Genomic DNA, 19,774 nt, shown 5'->3' on the forward strand with positions numbered 1-19,774 from the left:
TAGAATACTCTCGCGAGATCTCGTGGTTATCGAGATCTTACAACGCTCCACATTCGAACTTGTGAATATCTGTCTATCTTTGTTATTATTATGTTTTTGCATTCCTAAAAGCTTTAAAATACAGTAAGTATTACGTTATCGGATTAATACTCGAAATTGTTATTCGATTTAGATGCTTGGCTTTTTAAAAAGTTTGGGAATTTCAAAAAGACTCCAAAATCTACACCTCTAAAAATATTAATAATACAACTTTTTTCCAGGTAGATCTAAGTAGCATTCTTATTGAGAACCTTGGAAAAAATCTTTAGTATACATATATAATAGATTCACGAACTATTAAGACGTTCCTCTAGAGACAGAAACTGATGCTTAAATGAAGATAAATTATGTGTACTCTATTTCTAAACACCGATTGAATCTCTAAAATTGTTTTTCTGAATTTATTTTTATTACAGTGTATCAAGAAGTATAAAAGATAACCATAACGATGTTCTCCCAAACATCAGCATGTGTTGATAAGGAAAATATTACAGCTGCTGAAGTAAGTTTTAAAACAGTAATGTATCTTGGTAAATATGTACTATAGTACTTGTAATACTATAGCTTGATGTTCTGTTACATGACATTCTTTGTCGTGTGGAAATCAAAATGACATGCTTTTAAATAAAGATTAAATGGTCACTTTTTATTGTTGTTATAATTATTTTTTACTTATATCTAAAGTAATACCCTTGAATAATTGTTATATCAATAAATAAGTATTGTACTTTTAAAATTTCTCTAAAATGTAACTGTTACGTAATAATTCTAAAAAAAAATTGATAAAAATAAGCTGAAAAGTTTATGGCACAGACTTCTTCAGAGACATAATAATATAATTCGTCATATTTTATCCAGGCTGTTCAAACCAAAAATATCTTTGAAACACCATCACGAACACCTTTGCATGATGTAAATGGTTCTACTGCTGAAAGAAGATACTTGACTTTAAAGGGCTCTTTCACCCCATGCAGCAAGGCACAAACCCCTAGCATAGCACCAGGGAAAACTGCTAAAACTCCAGTAAGATCCCTAAAAAGGTTAGTTATGTACATCAGTATATTTTTGACAGGTACTGGAAATTATCTGATTTTTTGAAACCCTTTATAATTTTTTGTCAGCCTTTATAATTGTCTACTTGTTTAAAATGCGTGAAAATTTTTTAGAGCTAAAACATTTTACGTAAAATGCTCTTACATTTATTCAGGCCTACCAAAGTAACATTTGATGTTAGCGCTGACATTCAAGCTACATTGACACCTCAGCTTGCACCAGAATCAAAATCAGACTTGCCTGAGTTGACAGATACAGGGACCATGATGACACCAAAAAAGGAAGAAAATGAGGTCAAATCAACTGAAGGTAACACCAGTGTTCCAGTAGCCATGGCAACTACTTCCACCATGGTAACCCCAGTCAAGACTGCTGAAACAGGACAGATGGTGTCCCCTGTTGCCATGAAAACAACTTCTACCACTGTCACGCCAGTCAAGACTGTTGAACAAGAGCAGATGATGTCACCTGTTACCATGGGAACAACTGCCACCATGGTTACCCCAGTCAAGACTACTGAAACAGGACAGATGACATCCCATGTTGCCATTGAAAATACTGCAACCATGACGACTCCTATCAGCTTGAGAGATGCTGGAGGAATGACCAGTCCAGTCAAGACACATGACCAGGGTCAAGCTATGAGTCCCATGCCATCTCTCCTGGAAGCTGGAACAACGGTCACTCCAGTTAAATATGAAAGCACTGGACAGGCGACCAGTCCAGTATCCATGTCAACCACAGAGACAGCAATGACACCACCGCCAGTCAGAGTGAGCACTGGGACAGTAACGTCTCCAGTCCAGGTACCATTTGGCAGGTGAGAGTTAAGCCCTATAGTTGTACATGAATGCATTACTACTGCCTCAAAGATTACTGGAATAGAAACTGCTAAATGTGTTAAGTGTGTGTTTGTGTGTGTGTTTCATGCGTTGAAGATGTGAATACAAACTGGTTTGCTAAGCAAAAGGCACATGATTTAATTATATATCCTTGGTGAATCTTCCTTTGCACAGACCAATGACTGTGATACATTAATGAGGTATGATGAGCGTTAGTCCCACCCCATGAGTTTATAGTAAGTTTTTCATTCTTCCAGGTTCTCTGAGATAGCAGAGGTCAGTCACCTGGATCCTGTGAATTTGGCCCATCAGCTGGAGAGTGCAGGTATAAGTAATGAACTGCTGCGGGGTGAGATAACCTCCTTGAGAGACCACTGTGAACAGAGAGCTAGGCAGCTAGATCAGCTCAAAGAAGACCTGGCCACCAAGGAAGTGTCTTTGGAAGAATACAAGGAAAAGATCCTTCATGTAGAGTTGGAGGCCAAGGTATTAATAGGTTTGACATAGTAACTGGTCCTCTGTGTTAAGAGTCCGCTACTTTATCTGTCTGATTGTTAATATAATGGCAAAACGGGTTTGTTGAAAGGATGCTGTCAAACACATACTAGTAATCAAGTTTCAGCAGCTAAGTCGGTTGTTATAAATTAACCTAATCAGGTATTTTCTGTTTTGGCAGGCATCAGGACAAGAAGTTGTTGCTGACTTGATGACACAGCTCGGACAGCAGATGTCCCAAATTGCTGATCTTGAATCTAAATTAAAGAGTAAAGATCAGGTAATCATTGAAATGAAAGAGGCACATGACACAGGCTTAAGAGAGCTGCAAGAACGACAACAGAAAACTGTTGAGATGCTGCAGCAGAAGAATCAAAACTTGCAAGACGACCTTTGTACAGCTTACAAACAACACAAGAAAGAGGTGTGTATATGAAAATTGCTGCATCTATTTGATTTGTATTTTGCATACAGGCAGTAAGCAAGAACATTCCTTAACTAGTGCAGTCAGATTCTATTACAAATTGTAATGTTTTTGCTTACCAGTGGATTTCAAAGAGATTTTTAAAATTGTTTACAAGCAGATGGTTATGTATTTAATGATGAAGGCATGCATTTATCTTGTTTGAATAGCTGAAAATCTACCAGTATCATGAAAACTGTTCTTGGTCATTTACAGTTGGCAGCACTCAAAGAAGAGCACTCCAGATTTGACTACAAATCTCTCTACCATAAAGCTCAGCAAACCATTGCAGAGCTGGAAGCAGAGCTTGAAGTGTATTCCTCACTGAAGGACGCCATTGAAGAATATGAGAGGCAGCAGGTAAGACTTGTTTCCAAATACAAATAACTTGGCTTAGATATGTATATGCTGGTATGTAACTATGTTTTTTTTTCCTTTTTTAATACAAGACAACACTCATTATCTCTCTCTCTCTCTCTCTCTCTCTCTCTCTCTCTCTCTCTCTCTCACTCTCTCACACACACACACACACACACACACACACACTTTTATTATATATTAACTAACTTCCACATCTAGAAGGACATCTACTTAATAATTTCTACTAATATTTGCACATAGTGCAAGGCTCAGGGAAGTGAGGGATTTGGTCATTGCTTTAACTACTACTGTTGTTTTCTTTGTCTTCTATCAGGAAGCAGTTACAAAGGCAGTTCAGGAATCCCACAGTAATGTGATTAAAATGTTTGAAAAGGTGCAGGAACAAAAAGAAATGTGGGCTACAGAGGTGAGATTTGCCTGAAAAATTCATATTATTAATTTATTTATTCATTTGCTTTGTTATTTTTTCTTTTCCATATTTTATTTGGTATTGAAAGTTGCTTGACAATGATCAGATGACAGTTTTTTTGGAAATTACTCTCTGCCTCTCCTTGTGTCCCAATTTTAGACAAAGCCAAGATAAGACCACAGACATAGAAATACAGGCCTCTAGGGAAGTTGAATAAACTTGTTAACAGGTTTTTCTATGTCATTCTTTCATGGTAACCTGATACAACCGCATGTACATCAAGTCTAATGAGTTTTAATTAAGCTTAAGGACATGATTGTGGGAGGTGGTGACATCTAAAATATTTAGTACATAATCTGTGAATCTGATGGAAAAGAGTTCTTAAGCCTTATTGTTTTACTTTTTTGTACTAAAGCATACAAACTGGCAGGCAAAAATGAATGAAAATGACATCAGAACTCAAGCAGCTGTGGAGACAAGTGAACAAGCTAGAAAGCAAATGGAAGATTTTCAGCAACGGGCGGATGAAGCCATCAAAGAGTTGAATAAGGTATTTGCTGTCAGTAATGATTTTGTTAAGCACTAATCAATTAACATTATAAATTATTTTAATCAATACCGTTGTTGCTTTGAAATTCACTTGAGATGCAGAATATGCTATTAGTGAGCACAATACTGTTTAATGTCAAAGTTATTTTAAATTATATTTTGTATATTTAATTATTTATGTACTTGAGATGAAATATTGATGCAGGTGATCAGGTTTTTATTCAGTTCAGTACCTCATGGCTTTAAAACTTCTGTTTTAAGATGAAGGAAATTCACAGAGTTGATGCAGAAGAATTGCTCAGTGCAACAGAACAAATAACTGAATTGACTGCACAGCTGAATTACCTTAATATGGGTGAGTCTTGAACCTGTAGCTTCATTTATGTTGAAATACCACCAGCTCACTTTGTCATTAAGCATGTTAGGTTTCTTTAAGTTTGAACCTGCATAACTAACAGTTAAACAGTATGGAATGTATCAGGAAAAAATGAGGTAATGGTTTACAAATTATTCAGTCATGTAAATTCTGATATATGCAAAATATGTACTTCCCTGGCATAGCAATTGACATTGAACTTGTGAATTCCCTGAAACTGGCTGTTTAGACTATTAAATTCTATCCCCAGAAAACCATAAGTTAACAAAACAAGTCGGGGACTACGAGGTGAAACATGTGGAGCATTTCCAAGAGGTTATTACCCTAGAAGCAGCTCAGAAAGTTATGGAGAGAGAACTGATGAAAGAGAAGGAAATGTGAGTGTGAAGAGCAGGGTTTGTCTGCTTATACTGTAATCTCCTGTTTTCCTTTTATGTATGTTATTACCGTAATTAAAAAGAAATGAAATCACATGTAGTTGTGGTTTTGTAAAACCCTGAAAATGATGTCATTGTTCAGAGAATGACAGACCTTTTTCAAATGACTATTATTATTATTATTTGAGCAATAATGACCATTGTAGCTTTTGCAATTCTAAAGTCATTTTTATTAGTTTGTTGCTATTTACAGAGGAACAAAAACTGCAGAAAGATTGAAGGATTTGAATCATCATTTAGAAGAGGAATTCAAGAGGTTAGCTAAATTCTTACAGATGTAGGATGCTTACATTTTAAAGAAAGTTTCACTCTTTCTGTCAATTTTACAGTAAGGCAAAAAAAAAAAACAACAACTTATAAATTCACCCTCATTACTGGATTGAATTGATATTTTTCTTGCAGTATTTAAAATGCCAGTCCATTGTATTTGACAAATTTGACTGATTAACCTGAATTTATTCATAGATTTGACCTTGAAGTGCTGAATCTACAGAGGACTTTGGACTACCGAGAGCAGGATGTGGAGAGACTAGAACAACAGCTGTCAGAATTACAGGTGACCCTACAGGCTAGGGAAGTGCTGGTGGACAAACTGAAAGCTGCTGTTCATGCACAGAGACTGGAGCTGGAGGCCAACTGCAGTGTGAAGCGAGAGCTGATTGAAGTGAAGGAACAACTGGAGGTTAGTGAAGGGAGGCAGGGCACATGTTTCATGCTGCCATAGGTTGCTACTTTGTGTTAGATTTAAATCCTTTTTGCATTGATTAGTGAAGTGGGGGGGGGTTCGGGGGGTAGAGCATATGTTTACATACTGTTATATATTGCTACGCTGCTTTAGATTTAAACCCTCTTTGTATTGAAAAGTGGTCAGTCTGAATCACCAACAATTTATTCAACAGAATCTGGATGTAGATCTTGTTCAGTGCCCCTGATTGAATTCATCCACCAACCTGGTTATGTTTATGCAATACATCGCACCACAGTATCCTTAGGACCTTCAGATCAAACAAGTTTAAAGACCTTGCGACCTTGCACTTAATTCTACCTTCCCTTTACATTCAGATGACTCAGACACAATCCAAGGAGATGTATGAGTTCCTGGAAGAAGAGAGAAGGGGTCTTACTGATACCCTAAGAGAGTCAGAAGAGAGACTCTCTGTCACTAACCTGGAACTGTCTAGGTGTAGGACGGAGGTGCAGGAAAAGACAGCAGTCTGTTTACAGATGGAGAACACCATTCAGAACATGAGGTTAAGATCTCTTGATGACCATCAATGTCACAGAATTGGGTTTTGCCTACTGAAGCACAAATAGACGAGTATAAACTGCCTGTAAAATATTTCTCCAAATGCAAGTCAATGTTTAAACTCTAGGAATAGAAAACACTACACTAAAGGTAGTTTAACTCTGGCTAAAATGCCAGTTATATGCTGTTCATTTCATTGATTTTTTTTCATTTATTTTTAAAATTTTATTATTTTAATAATTTAATTTATTAATTTTTTGCACTTATCATTTCAGCCAGGGTGTCCAGCTGTTGCAGGAGGAGTTGGACAACACCAAGGCCAATGCCCACCTGATGTTGATGACCCAGGACACAGAGATCAGTGACTCCATGCTGGCAGTGGATGGGCTGTGTGAGAGGATGAGATTCCTGGTGGATGTACTGGAGGAAAAGGCAGCTAAGCTACAGGTAACTGATTTTTTTCTTAATGGACAGTTCAAAATTAAGTGGTAATTGTCTTCAGTACAAGTAGACCTCATGAACCCTGAAACTGTACTGTTAGGAATGGTCTAATGTAGTATAAAGTCAATTAAAAATTTGGCCTGTTTTTATATGTTTAATTTGTTTGATTTGCCCAGGGAAAAGAAACTGAAACACCAGAATTTCAGCAGGCTTCTTCGCATTTACCTCCAAATCTGGAATCATGTAAAGATTCCCCTTCCAGCAGTGGTGATGTGTCAATGCACGTGCTGTCTCCACCCTTGTTGAGTTCCACTGTGGTCTCTCATTCTCTGGTCTCCTCCATCCTGAGTGCTGTTAGGAAGGCAACGGACACCTCGTCAGCATCTTCCAAAGAGGAGGAGAACCAAGAGGAACCAAATCCTGCAGAGGCCAGTACTTTTATACTGGAAGAAAACTGTGAGAATAATCCGAGTGCCAGTGATTCAGAGAAATCTGGCAAACAGTTGAACAGTGTAATCCATCCAGGTAAACTTGTAACAAATGATGCACCTGATACAGCAGGCCACCAAAGAAAAGGACTTGATTTCCCTGACAGTACAGTAGCCAAAACAAGCACAGAAAAAGTGCATTTGCTAACCCCAGAGAGTGACATGGAAGAAACGGATGATAAAACTGTAAAAGGAAGTGCATTCCAGAGGGTTCAACCTTGCCAGGGCCAAGTTCCCAAGTCATTACAGAATGAAGAGACCAAGGCAGAGGAGGAGGAGGAAGAGAGTGAGGAGGAATCACTCACACAGCGGATCAGTAGAGCTGCTGCATTCATGGAGCAGATTGTGAGTTTGGTGCAGCTGCTACACAGGATCACTTTCTCTTCAATCAAAGAACTTGAGAAAGAAAAGTAAGAATTTAAATTAAATCAGTTAATTTGTAAGATTAAAAGGGGCCCATTACATTTGATGTTTAATTCATGAAGATTTTATATGTCAGTTTGCTATGGATTTTTCTATGGGGTGACTCAGTTTAAAATTGTAAAGTCTGCAAACATGTCCAACAAAAAGGATCTTATAAAATGAGTTCAAATCTGCTTTAGCCTTGAATTATAAGGATGTTAAGGATAATCTCTCTAAAAACTATGGCATTTTGTTCAGTAATTCTCAAAATAGTTGTGCTTTCTTTAAATTACAGCGACTACTTGAAGGGAAAAATTGCCGAGAATCAGTCCATGTTTGACAAAAACTTGGTTGGACTTAAAGAGGACCTGAAAAGCACAGAAATCAAAAGCCGTAAACTTCAAGTAAGGTTGGAGTTCAAGGTGGGAGAAGTGAAGAATCTCCAGGAGAGTCTAGACAAGGCTGAGAGAAGGATCTGTGAGATGGCAGAGCAGTTCAGCAGCATTGCAGACCAGAAGGAGAAAATTCAGGTTTGTGAATGTTTTGTATATAAGAATATTTGGGATCATTTCTACCTGGTTACAAATTCAATTAATTTTATCAAAAGAAATAGTTTTATAGTAGTCTATTTGATCAAGGTCTCTGATGTAAAGAATTGGCTATTGGAAATGTTAAAGACAGTCTCAGTGGGTTAGATTAATGTATAGAAGCAGGTTCTATGTAAAGCTTTGATCAGATTTGTGTTTTGTGAGATTGTTTATTATTATATTAATAAGTCTGGGTCACAAAAGTCCTGTTAAGACAACTAGAATAAAGAATTAGAAAACGAAAACTATTTATCATGATTTCGGAGCACAGCCAGAAGTACTTCCGGCTCAAGGTCACGACCTCGATTTTCCCACGCTTACGACCAATCACAGCAGGCTTCAGTCAGAATGAGATAGACGTCACGACTACACAGCGAAACTTGTCAGACATGTAAGTGCCGCCTGTCCATCTTTTCGGTACATGTACCGATCAAAAATAGACAACGTAAAGCCCAAAACGCTCTTATACACGTAACCAACTTTGTATGAGCACAAATATTGTCATTTATTGTGAACAGGATAATATGATAATCAGACACACTTGAGACCTGTGAAGCGCATACTCACGTGTCGAGGAGTAGTTTCGCCATTGCCTCGTATGTGAGTCCTAACTCAGCTTTAAGTGTCCTCCACCGCCCCACCTCCCTCCCAACATACACAGTCTGAGTGCTTCTTCGTCTGTCTCTAATTTTCTTTCGTATCTTTCGAACTGGAGTGGCTATTTTCTTTCGTCCCCTTTTGTCGCTCTCCTCTTCAGACTTGACGCGCGTCTGAGCCATGTTTGCTGTTTTGGCGCCAAATAGTAACATCCGGGTCTCAGCCGTAGTACTTCATTCATAGTAAACCGCGAGACTTAGCGAGAAATTGCGCGTTCTGAAGCCGTACTGTGAGGTGGTAGCTGAGTATTTAAGACGAGTCGTCTTTTATTATTTAATGGAACTTAAAAACGGTATTAGGTAGGTTCATTTTCTCAACGGTTTTGGATAGGATATACCTTGGTCATTATGGGGAAATTGGTGAGATTTCCAGGAAAATTCATTTTCGTGCTATTTTAAGGGTTTAACGCGCTGAGACTGTCTTTAATATTTAGTTTTATTTAAATAGATATCACATAGATATTTACTTTGTAGATATTTTGATTTAAGACCATGAACATCTTTTTTCATGCAGAAATATTCCAAAGAGATAGATCGACTTAGTAAACAGGTGAAGAGCGTTGAACTGGAAAGGACATTACTGCAGGAGCAGTTGAAAGACTGTCTGAGCAGGATTGATGACTTGAAACAGGGACTTGGCCTGGAGGTCACTGAGGGCAAGCACATACTGGAGAACCATGTGTTGAAGAAGGAAGTAAGTCTCCTTGTCCTAGCCGGTGGACTAGTGCTTGAGTCACTGATGTGAAATAAAGTATAGTTTCCAGTTGTGGAAAGATTCTCTTTTTTTTTTGGTAGTAAGGGCGTCATAAAGATTGTTCTAAGAAATACTGCAGGTCTTGTCAAGTGTTGTTAACCATGTCTTATGGTTTCTTATGTGTCATATTCTATTTTCCACTGCCACAAAAATATTTTGTATGGAATGTTAATTTCTTTTAGAAACTCCAACTGAATGAAAAGCTGCTGGAGAAGAGAGAAGAAGTAGACATTTTGCAGTCTAAACTAGACAGGGAGGTAATGAACCAAACCAGTTTTTTGTTTAAAGATCTGATAATTTACAGTTTATGATATAGTTACTATTAACTTTGAATTCAATTTTTAAATTTGAACTTTCATACATAATACTCATATAAAAGTTTTAAATATTTATGTTAGTTGAAAAGATATGTTTACCAGTTTGTCTTAAGAGTTTTTTCTGTCTTATTGTGCAGATGAAGAAGTATTCTAAGGACCTAAAGGAAGCACAAACTGCCATTTTCCACTATGACAGGCAGCTGGAGAACATACGAAAGGTAGTTTTAAGTAATAACAATAATAATGTAAATGAAATTCTTACCAGAATCAAATATTACCATGTCAATTGGCAAATTAATAAATAGATTTTCTAACAAGGCTTATTATTATGAGGGCCATGTGGAAGATAAGTGTAAACTTGTAGACATGTTTACCCTACAAAAGTTTATTATTTTTATTATTATCATTATTATTACACTGGTACTTAAAGGGGTGATATGTTGTTTTAAAACACAAGCAATTAGGGGATTTGAATTGCATATATTTAAATTGCATCTTTCAGGTTCTTGAAAAACACCAATACTTGCTGATAGGAAGACCTGACCTTCAGAAAGTAATGAGTGAGCTTAGTGGTGAAAATCACAGCCATTAACATTGCTTTGGTGAAATTCCAAACAGTCAAAGAACTTTGCTGTTTGAAGTCTTAATAACAAGAACACCAAAATTGTTAGCATTCTTAAAAGATCAAGGTACATCTTCACCTGTATATGATGTATTATTTCACTTTTCACACCTTGGCATCTTATGTATATGTTATATAATGTTTAAATTAGTTGCTTCCATAATGCTCTCCTGTACATCAGGTATAGATAATTGTTATCAGATTACTATTGCAGTACTGTGACTGAAATCTAATAATTTGCATATTGTGTGAGGGCATTTTTGTATGATAAATGTATTGAAATAGCTACGGGATGTTTCAGGGAGTCTTTATTTAAAAAAGTAAGAGAAATATTATTAAATGTTATTGTAAAATAAAAAGTGATTTATTTGGCATTTAGTTGTAAATATCAAACTCAATTTTTCTATAATAAATGTTATATTCAAGCAAGAATTCAATGATATTTCATATTGTTATAACTTGTCCCATATATAACCACAAGTACTGCAATGGCACACACACTACTACTTAACACAAAAAATTTTAATAGTCTGTTAAAATGCAAACATTTTAAGTACATTAAAAATGCTGACATCTCTGATGATACATAATGTGTATATAAGAAATCAAAATTTCATGATCGATGTTATTTGTCAATAGGGCCTTGTGCATATATTCTATGGACTGCATTAAAATGTTTCATGTTCTTGATGCTATCAATGTGCATTTGTTTATACTTTACAAGTTGTAGTAAGAATTTAATTTCCATATGTATCCCGAACATACGAGTCAAGAACTGGCAAATCTTCTGGATACTGGTCCAGTTTCTCCTTGTTAGGTAAATAGTATGTATCTCTGAAGTCGCAGAAATACTTTCCAACTTCTGGGTGTGTAATTTTACATGGTTCCTCAGTTGTAAGAAGATTTTCTATGATATGCAAGAGAGAAAAAAAATCTTTACAAAAAACACCAATTAATATTTCAACCATGGAACATAAGTATTTTATGTGTTCAGATAAAACTCCACTGTAAGCAGTAGTATTATCTACAGTGTGTATGCTTTGCTTTTAAAAAACTTTTTCAAGAACAATATTCCTACCTTGTGCTGCATATCTGTTGGAGCCATCTTCTACCAAGACATTGTAAAAAGGCTGATCTGGGCCAAGAGGCAGTTTGTGCACTCCCATCTGGTTCATCCACTCAAAGGTTGCCTCACACTTGTTATCCCAGCCATATATCACACAAGTATAGTGGTATCTGAAATAAAATGTGGAAGAGCCCCTTTTCATTAAGAATTTGTAAAACTTCACTTCAAAGTTCATGATTTTTCCAATATTTAAAAAAAATTACTTTAGCAGTCAAAAACTATTATTATATGATAATAAAAGTTTTGCTTGACCGGAGTCTAAATAACAAAAGTAGTAGGCTCTTGACACACTGAGCAGATTTGACAGATTGATGACTTATAGCCTGGCTATAAGGTAAAAGAAGCCAAGCCTCCAAGCCCGGCATAGCCAATCCATTAATTACCACTCATTTTGAAAAGATCCATACACTAACTTTCAATTCAATATGTATGTGAATGGTAATTGTGACTTTTGTTATTTAGATTCTGACAAGGATAACTCTGTTTAATCACTGTTTTCAAATTTCAGTGTGCGTGAATACTGCACGTCCTTGGAATTGTTTGTATTTTAAAATCTAACTTAATCCATCAATCTGCTTTACAACTTACTTTTTGTGTTTCATTATCATGCCAACAGCATGTTTTACCCTGGGGAACTCTGATCTCAGCTTTATTTTAACCTGCAAAGATAAGGTGAGAAGAGATCAACTGTTAATATGTGTCTAGAATGAATGTAAATTCTACATGTACAAAGACCAAACATTTTCTGAATTTATTAATAGTAAGACTTATATATAAGTTTGGCATACCTGAGGGGAGGGGGTATTTCTACAATGTGAACAGCAAAGTCACTTGTACAAATAAAAGAAATCTTTTCATCTAAGAAAAAAAAACAATATACCTTCTCCTGGGGTTCTGAGTTCTGTCTTTCTTCTGCTAACATAATCAGGTATGTAATAAGACTGCTTTGCTGGGGACCCACTGAAGTAGCTAGCCTTTTTAACATGTCAACAACCTGAAACATTGGAAAAATCACCATGCTGCATACAAGTTTTTCTTATCCTTTTCTCATCAGCTTTGATTTAAATCAAGTTGGGACTAACTTTATGAAGCAACTGCTTGATAACAATCTCCCATCTGTAATCCACCCACACCTCAATGTGGTGATTGCTTTACTCAAGGTTTGCACAGAGATGGTGGTGGTGGTGCAAAAAACGCAACTTTCTAAAGTTGCGCTTTATGTTTAAACAGATTATAAAAGTAAAATGAAGTTATCAGGCAAATTTTTAACAAAGTAAAATCATTTCACACAAATTATACAAATTCAAAGATCCTGTTTCTTATGTCCTCAAATCTGAGGCAATATGTCCCAAAAATATAGAAAACTTTTCAATGTTTTACTTACATCTGACAAATTTATGCCAATATTCAGATATACCCTGGACAGTAGCAAGGTCATTTCTAGGTCATCAGGGCGGAGGATAAGAAACAGTTCCAGTGCTGTGCGTAACATGAGAAGGCTGTCTCCACCATGACCCAAAACCTGACGCCCAATATTGATCAAGTTTCTCATCATACGTTCAAATACCTGCAAGGAGATCAGAGAGAACATGTTTTGTGAGAAATCTCAAAAGAAAAATATATATATTTTTCCTTAAGTTGACAAGTCACATTTACTACTCAACTGATGAGAGTTGATCTGTGCTGATTTAGATTCTATTTTTATGCAACCATTGAATAAAACATTGAATTTTCATAGAAAGGCTAGGAGAAATAATGGGAGAAGTTTCCTCACATAGACCCACATTTTATGAAGTCAACAAAATAGAATGTGCATTGCATAATGATTAGCATAGCAAATACCACTGGTTCGTTTCTGCATAGTCTTTAGCAAATTAATCACCTCTATCAAAAGGCAAAGTTTCTAATTTCTTTCCAAAAAAAAAAAAAATACTCTGGGATGTAAAAAAAAATTGAACATATCAAATGAACCCAGAATAACATGGCTAGGTATAAAAAATTGATTGCTGTACTCACCATTAAAGGCATTGCAGGATCAAACACATGCCTGTTTAGAGTGTATGTGTTATATGGTAAAAGATTGGTGCACTGGTTTTCATCCATGAAGCGTCCTTCATGAAATACATCTATGTATGTGTACTGCTGCTCTTCTGGTAGGCTAAAAATATGAAGACCCAAACTCAAATAACATGATCCAAGAATATCTTAAAGAATGCAAGAATACTGAAATAGCAACATTATTGTAGAAGACAATGATAAGTTGTTGACATCACAAAACTAATGCTTTTTAAACAACTAGTTATAAAATTTGACCAATAACACTTAATTACATTAAAAAAACTTTTTCCTCCCATCTTTACCCCAGAGAGAGAGCACATACTTTGGATTCTGCAGCCACCTGAGCAAGAAATGTGAGGGGAAATTAACTGGTTCACACACCACCCCAAGCCTCAGTGCCACACTACAGTAGACCACAGCCAGGGAGATAGGGATGCCAGTCTTTGTCTCTAAAACCTGAAACAGCAAAAATAAGTGGTGATTAATTTTTTCTCATTATGCATGAAAACAAACACATAATTAATGTTCAATTAGATTATACACAGTACAAAAAAGATGGTATCAGGACAACCCCCCCCCCCCTTTAAACAGTCCACCCTGTAATGAATATAGTTGTGAGAATGAACAATGTAATATTGAGAAAAATTATAAATGCCTGGGTATAATCAAAATGCATCTCCAGGTAGAGTAAACAGACAATCTATTGATTGTCCTCCAAGGTATGAAAAAGGCAACTTTTAAAAACTGTTTTAAAAAACTAAATCCACATATCTACATCCCTAACGTCATTTAAAAACATCATCTATGCCATGCACAGGGTGTATCACCCCATACATGATACAGTAAAAGGAAGGGTAGGGGACCTGCTTCTTAATTGAATATGTCCTCATTTCAGTTCCATTAAGGTTTTGGGTTCAAGCAGTTTCACTAATTCATAATGTCAAAATTTCAGAATATAATCATTATGTTGTCCTCAAACTTTTCAACACTTATGTTGAGAGAGAGAGATAGATAATACATAAATATATAAAAAATAAAAGAAAATAAGGAACTCAAATAAGGATACATTATATATATATATTTCAGGGTACATAATTTAAAACTGCGGGCATGCTAAAATGTCCTCCATTAGTTAAATGGAGAATATATGCTCAAAGCTGAACAGAAGTGGTTCTACTACCTGCAACTGGCAAAGGTACATGCATGCAACAATAAAAAGGTAGAGCAAATGGAAGTGTTTGTGATTGGGTGGTTTCTCATGTGGCCCTTCCATTAAGAGGGACATCACAGCACTGGCACAATACTGAGTGAATCAGACTTGCCATTGGGAGGTCCTACTGCCTGAACTGTCAAGGTAAGTTTTATCACCACATTGGCACAGTATGAAGTGAAAACTACTTGCCACTGGGAGGTTCTACTGCTTGAACTGACAAGGTAACTTTTATCACAAGGAAGAAATAATCACTGCAATTCTCACTTCAGACATGCTGAAACTGTCGGTCCGATCGGTCATGACCAACAAAATACAGATACAGGTACAGGTGAAATGCTGTAGTCAACTTTTCAACACTGTTGATTTGTGAGAGTGAGTGAGAGAGAGAGAGACACAGAGCACAGGGCTTTGGCTCATGGGAGTTCAGTCACAACATGGAGATGCCGATGTGCAGAAAAAATTTAAATATCTTAAAAACCTGAACAACTTTAAGCAAATAATCCCCTCAGACTGTGCTTCTAACTTAAGCGCCTGTTTTAGGTAAATGAGCTTCCAGTATCTTGTAATTAATAGCCAATACTTTTGTTTTTATTATATTTTCTGTATTCTTTCTTTTTTTTCAATAAAATATTCAAGAAATGTATAAATGCCTCAAACAGATGATTCAAAATCAGTGTATATTCTCTCTTGGGAAGGGGGTTGTCTTGGGGGGGAATCACCTGGGATAATTGTCTTTGGGGGGAAAGGGGTATTGTTCTAAAATAAAAAAAAAACAAACTTTTTACCTTGTACTTACATCTATCTGTTTTCTTCGATAATGTTCTTGTATAGAGGTCAGTGCTATGGCTGACACATCAGATTTATTTATTCATTATGCACAAGTGTATGTCTTAGCGAAAATTGTACGCCCCATATGCACTAACTTGTATGCATTAATGATATACTAACCCTGTTTATGTATGAATTATCTGGCAAGTAATAATCATCAGAATTTCCATGAAATTCAAGCTCCTGATACAGCACATAGTTGACTGCTTCAAGCACCATTTTACACTGCACTGGTTCCCATCTAGAAGACTGCACCTCTGCAAAGACAGACCAAGCTGTTCAACTGTACCTTACAAACAGGGGAGTAGTTTTGGGAACTGCAACTGTTTTTATCTAAATTCTCAAGAAATTTTAAATTCGGTAACATGCTAAACGTATATCTGAATCTATCAAGGAAAATGAACTTTTTGAAAAGAATAATATGATATAAGGTGTGTTAAGATTTCTGCACCTACCTGTAACATCCAACAGTTCCCCTTTGCAAGCAGGATGATCCTTGAAGCGCTCACTCAATAATTTCTGGACCTTTGTTGCAATGACATCTAACTGGTCACTGACCCCATTTATTGTGATGTCAACTGTGGGCTGGCACCACTGAGCAAGTAGCACTGCACCTGTACCATTACAAAACTTTAATATCCACGGATGGGTTTCTCAAATGCTCGTATCTTCATCAAGGATTTTAACAAGAATTTTAGAGATGCATTTGAAGGCAAATTTTTGCCACAAACTTGACCAAATGCCATCATAGAGTTTGAAATAGCAGAACTTAAAAAAATGCCAAAGAGCATTGTTTCTTATTTCCCTGAAAAATTATATCTGAACAGATATTTTCTGCTTTCTTTCTGTGCAATCCTCGACTTTTTTTGGTTATTCACTTGAATAAGCATGCAGTTTGGTTTATGACTTAGCATGTTCTTTTTTAAAAGTATAAGAAACTAGTAAAAGTGGTTCATTTTCTTTTTAGTGGGAATCCATGCTCACTTAAATGCAACTAAAATGTCTACATACAAGACAGGAAATCAAAATTCACTATAATACAAGCAGACTGAAAAGTTGTATTATTATTATTATTATTATTATTATTATTATTATTATTATTATTAGTTATTTGGGATACTTAATGCCCTGTGTGTCTTACCCTTTTCTAAACTCTGTCTGCTGGGTGGCTGAGATAGAAAGTTTCCCCACTCCTTTTTAAGGCGCTGTTGTTGAATAAAGCGAAGTACTTTCTCTGCATAGTATTTTTCAGTCAGATTCTTTGAGCTGTGGGTGAAAAATATGTATCTTTTACAATTCAAACTTTTTCATTGCTTTATTCTTATAAAAAGACAGAACAGATATTAGGCTTTGAACATCTTATTTCCAAATAATATACAGGGTGTTATTTAGAGAAATATCAAAATAACGACAATGATTATGATACAAGTAAGTTATCAAGCTACAAATAATGCCAATTCAATGCTTAAAGAGAAGTTGTACCAAGATTTGTATAACTGTATTGCACACTGTATAAAATATGCTAAAAAAGCAAAAAACAGCAAAACATCATTGGGAAAATGGTCCAATCAAGCCGATTTTCAAACTCGACAGGCATTTTCTTAATATTGATCATACTAGTAAGTGTGAAGACAACAAGTCTATCAGTTTTCTTTCAGATGTGTCATCTATATTACAGATATTTTCTTTATATGCAGAAAAAAATAAAAACAGCATTACTTTTGTCAGGTTTCCAGGGCTGCCAAGTCATGTGAGGCATCTATATAAATGGGGGCAGCAGTCAGGCATTCAAAAGTTCATAACTCCAACATGGCAGCCCAGTGTTTGTCAGGATTTTATTGTTCAAGGAATATTTTACACCTACATTACCTATTTCCATCATGAACAATGGTCATTAATTCATCAATTATGAAGCTTGCTCCATGTTCGTTTCCTTGCATTAGTGCTTCAAAGATCTCAAAACCTTCTTTGGAGACTTCTTCTTTGTTGAAATATTCCTGAGACATACTTCTCACTTTTTCTTTGACTCTTTTTCCAATCAGATGCCTTTTCCTGTATTCTTCCTTCCATAGGTATGACACTTTTCTGGAGTATTTGGCCAACATACCTGGCCATCTGAAAAAAAATTATACAATAATAAAAACAATGTAAATCATGACTCATGAGCGAGAGGGCATTTTCATGGAAGTTATAATTTTTAATGTAATGACTACAAACATTTTTCCCCATTGGAATGTCTTTATCTGGTCACAGAATAACCCCTGCCCCTGGCTACGCGAAGTGTGCCAACACTCCAGGTACAGTGTAGCCACAGGGTACAGTGCATGATCCAAACTGCTGAGCTCGCCGGCTACTCTCGCTCAGGACCGCCCTTTTATTATAAGCAGTTGGCGTTCGAGGATTTACAGCGTGACCGTACCCATAGCCTAGTTTCAAAGTGTAAAATAGCACGTTTGGTTTGTATTGGCACTTACGAAAGGAATTAGAATTTTTGCTGCATACATGTATGTACCTACCTTTGAACCAGTTTGTGCTTCCAGAGTTCGTTGCTTTCGCAGAGAGAGCGCAATGTCACACAACTGCATGCGCAATTGTTAATGTCATTAAGTCCTAACTCTTTGCATGATAAAATGTGCTCTAGTATTTCGCCAGGAAGTGACATGAGATTGACAAAACTGACATTCTCAGGGGTAATAACATTCCGAGTTGTCTCCGCCATACTTGAGCTCCACTGACCTTGACCTGCAGATTCAACGAGTAATGGTGCTGCCACCGCGCGGGTCAGACAAGCACTAAAATTCAGCAGAGGCGAAGCATACAAAATCGGGACTTGTGATATGCAAGTTATTATTCCAAACATTATTACTCAATTTGTCAATTTGAGAGAAATGCAAACTGGACATAAAAAAAATCCCCTTCGACTGTATTATCTATTTAATCTATCTTTATATCAAAACTTTATGGAAAAAACTTCATACCAATCATTATTTGCCCACATAATGCGACCCTTTTTTTCAACCTGGCAAATTATGTGTAAGATGCCCCTATACACTGTATACATTATAGTAACTTAATTCGTGAAAAATGTCTTGATGATGATATATATATATATATATATATGCCTAATTTTGAAGACGGAAACGAGTTGGGGCGGGGGGAGGGGGTCCATGGAAAAAAAGAGAAAGTGTTTAACAGAGGCCCACAGATATTAATGGGCTGCAGGGAAATTGGGACAAGGTGCAAAGATGATTTATCCACCCCTTCTGATGTCCTGCATTGTTTAGTCAACCTAAACAAAATCTGTTAGCTCATATTTAATCAACATAAATTAAAATTTTTCATGGTGCACATGTCTTTTTGGTTATGCTTCAACTTTGTTTTGCATGGCAAGATGGCAAGCAAATTAATCTAATCAAAATTATTATCTAATATTTTTACAGAAGCATCTTGATTCTCCCCCAACCTTAATGTCACCACTCCCACTACCTCTAAAATTTACTCTGATAATCCCTTTTTTATATATACGAAATGTACATGTATAAACATTGTCTTCAAGTGCGCCAAAAGAGATAGCAAAACCTTATTCATATGCAGAAGATATGGATAACTCTGCTGTCTATACTGCTTAAAAACGAAAAATAGCATAAATTATTAATCAAAATATTACAATTGTGTTTAAAGTATTTATAAATACCACGAAAACACGAAATGTAATTCAAAGTACGAACACGACTCTCTTTTATGTGAGGATCGATATAGTCCATCTTGAAGTCAACCAAGTTGGCACTGTGTTGGGCTAAAATTGACAGATGTTTCAGTTGATCTTTCTCTTGAAGCTGCCTATATTTTCTGTTGTATTTCTAGCATTTGTTCTGTTCTGATCATGCCAGGATTGCCTTGTTTCACGCTTCATTTTCTCTAATTCCATCCTCAGTAATAAACTACTCCTATTTCCTGCTGTCAATGTACTGTTTGGCAAAGACATAAGGGCC

General features: G+C 36.2%; 2 protein-coding genes across 2 annotated transcripts; one reads left to right on the forward strand and one right to left on the reverse strand.

Annotated features, from left to right (window-relative positions):
* Positions 1-2: 2 nt before the first annotated feature.
* Positions 3-10,989, forward strand: LOC106181765 (uncharacterized). The gene is made up of 21 exons (XM_087000575.1): positions 3-123; positions 456-541; positions 898-1,079; positions 1,247-1,912; positions 2,192-2,420; positions 2,611-2,853; positions 3,109-3,252; positions 3,587-3,679; positions 4,098-4,232; positions 4,493-4,586; positions 4,858-4,984; positions 5,238-5,300; positions 5,510-5,726; positions 6,107-6,294; positions 6,566-6,737; positions 6,908-7,629; positions 7,917-8,151; positions 9,379-9,558; positions 9,801-9,875; positions 10,073-10,153; positions 10,438-10,989. The coding sequence occupies exons 2-21, from the start codon at positions 488-490 to the stop codon at positions 10,525-10,527; spliced, it is 3,990 nt and encodes a 1,329-aa protein (XP_086856701.1). The 5' UTR covers positions 3-123; positions 456-487; the 3' UTR covers positions 10,528-10,989.
* Positions 10,890-18,538, reverse strand: LOC106181785 (F-box only protein 21). Its single transcript, XM_087000589.1, has 12 exons — positions 18,299-18,538; positions 17,652-17,897; positions 16,924-17,048; positions 16,238-16,396; positions 15,903-16,039; positions 14,064-14,197; positions 13,700-13,841; positions 13,068-13,250; positions 12,564-12,677; positions 12,272-12,342; positions 11,636-11,793; positions 10,890-11,464 (listed from the first exon to the last, which is right to left on the reverse strand). Exons 1-12 carry the CDS (start codon positions 18,499-18,501, stop codon positions 11,295-11,297), a joined length of 1,842 nt encoding a protein of 613 aa, XP_086856715.1. The 5' UTR covers positions 18,502-18,538; the 3' UTR covers positions 10,890-11,294.
* Between the last annotated feature and the right edge of the window lie 1,236 nt (positions 18,539-19,774).

Source organism: Lingula anatina, chromosome 1 (genome assembly GCF_051362555.1).
Source record: "Lingula anatina isolate TDL-2025a chromosome 1, LinAna3.0, whole genome shotgun sequence".
Taxonomy (NCBI): domain Eukaryota; kingdom Metazoa; phylum Brachiopoda; class Lingulata; order Lingulida; family Lingulidae; genus Lingula; species Lingula anatina.

Coding starts and splice junctions, on each gene's coding strand:
- LOC106181765 (XM_087000575.1), top strand. CDS start 488: ATGTTCTCCCAAACATCAGCATGTGTTGATAAGGAAAATATTACAGCT. Junction 3,680..4,097: donor AAGAAATGTGGGCTACAGAG/GTGAGATTTGCC, acceptor TTTGTACTAAAG/CATACAAACTGGCAGGCAAA. Junction 9,559..9,800: donor ACCATGTGTTGAAGAAGGAA/GTAAGTCTCCTT, acceptor AATTTCTTTTAG/AAACTCCAACTGAATGAAAA.
- LOC106181785 (XM_087000589.1), bottom strand. CDS start 18,501: ATGGCGGAGACAACTCGGAATGTTATTACCCCTGAGAATGTCAGTTTT. Junction 16,040..16,237: donor GGAACTGTTGGATGTTACAG/GTAGGTGCAGAA, acceptor CTGTCTTTGCAG/AGGTGCAGTCTTCTAGATGG. Junction 12,678..13,067: donor TTGGCATAAATTTGTCAGAT/GTAAGTAAAACA, acceptor CCAATGTTTCAG/GTTGTTGACATGTTAAAAAG.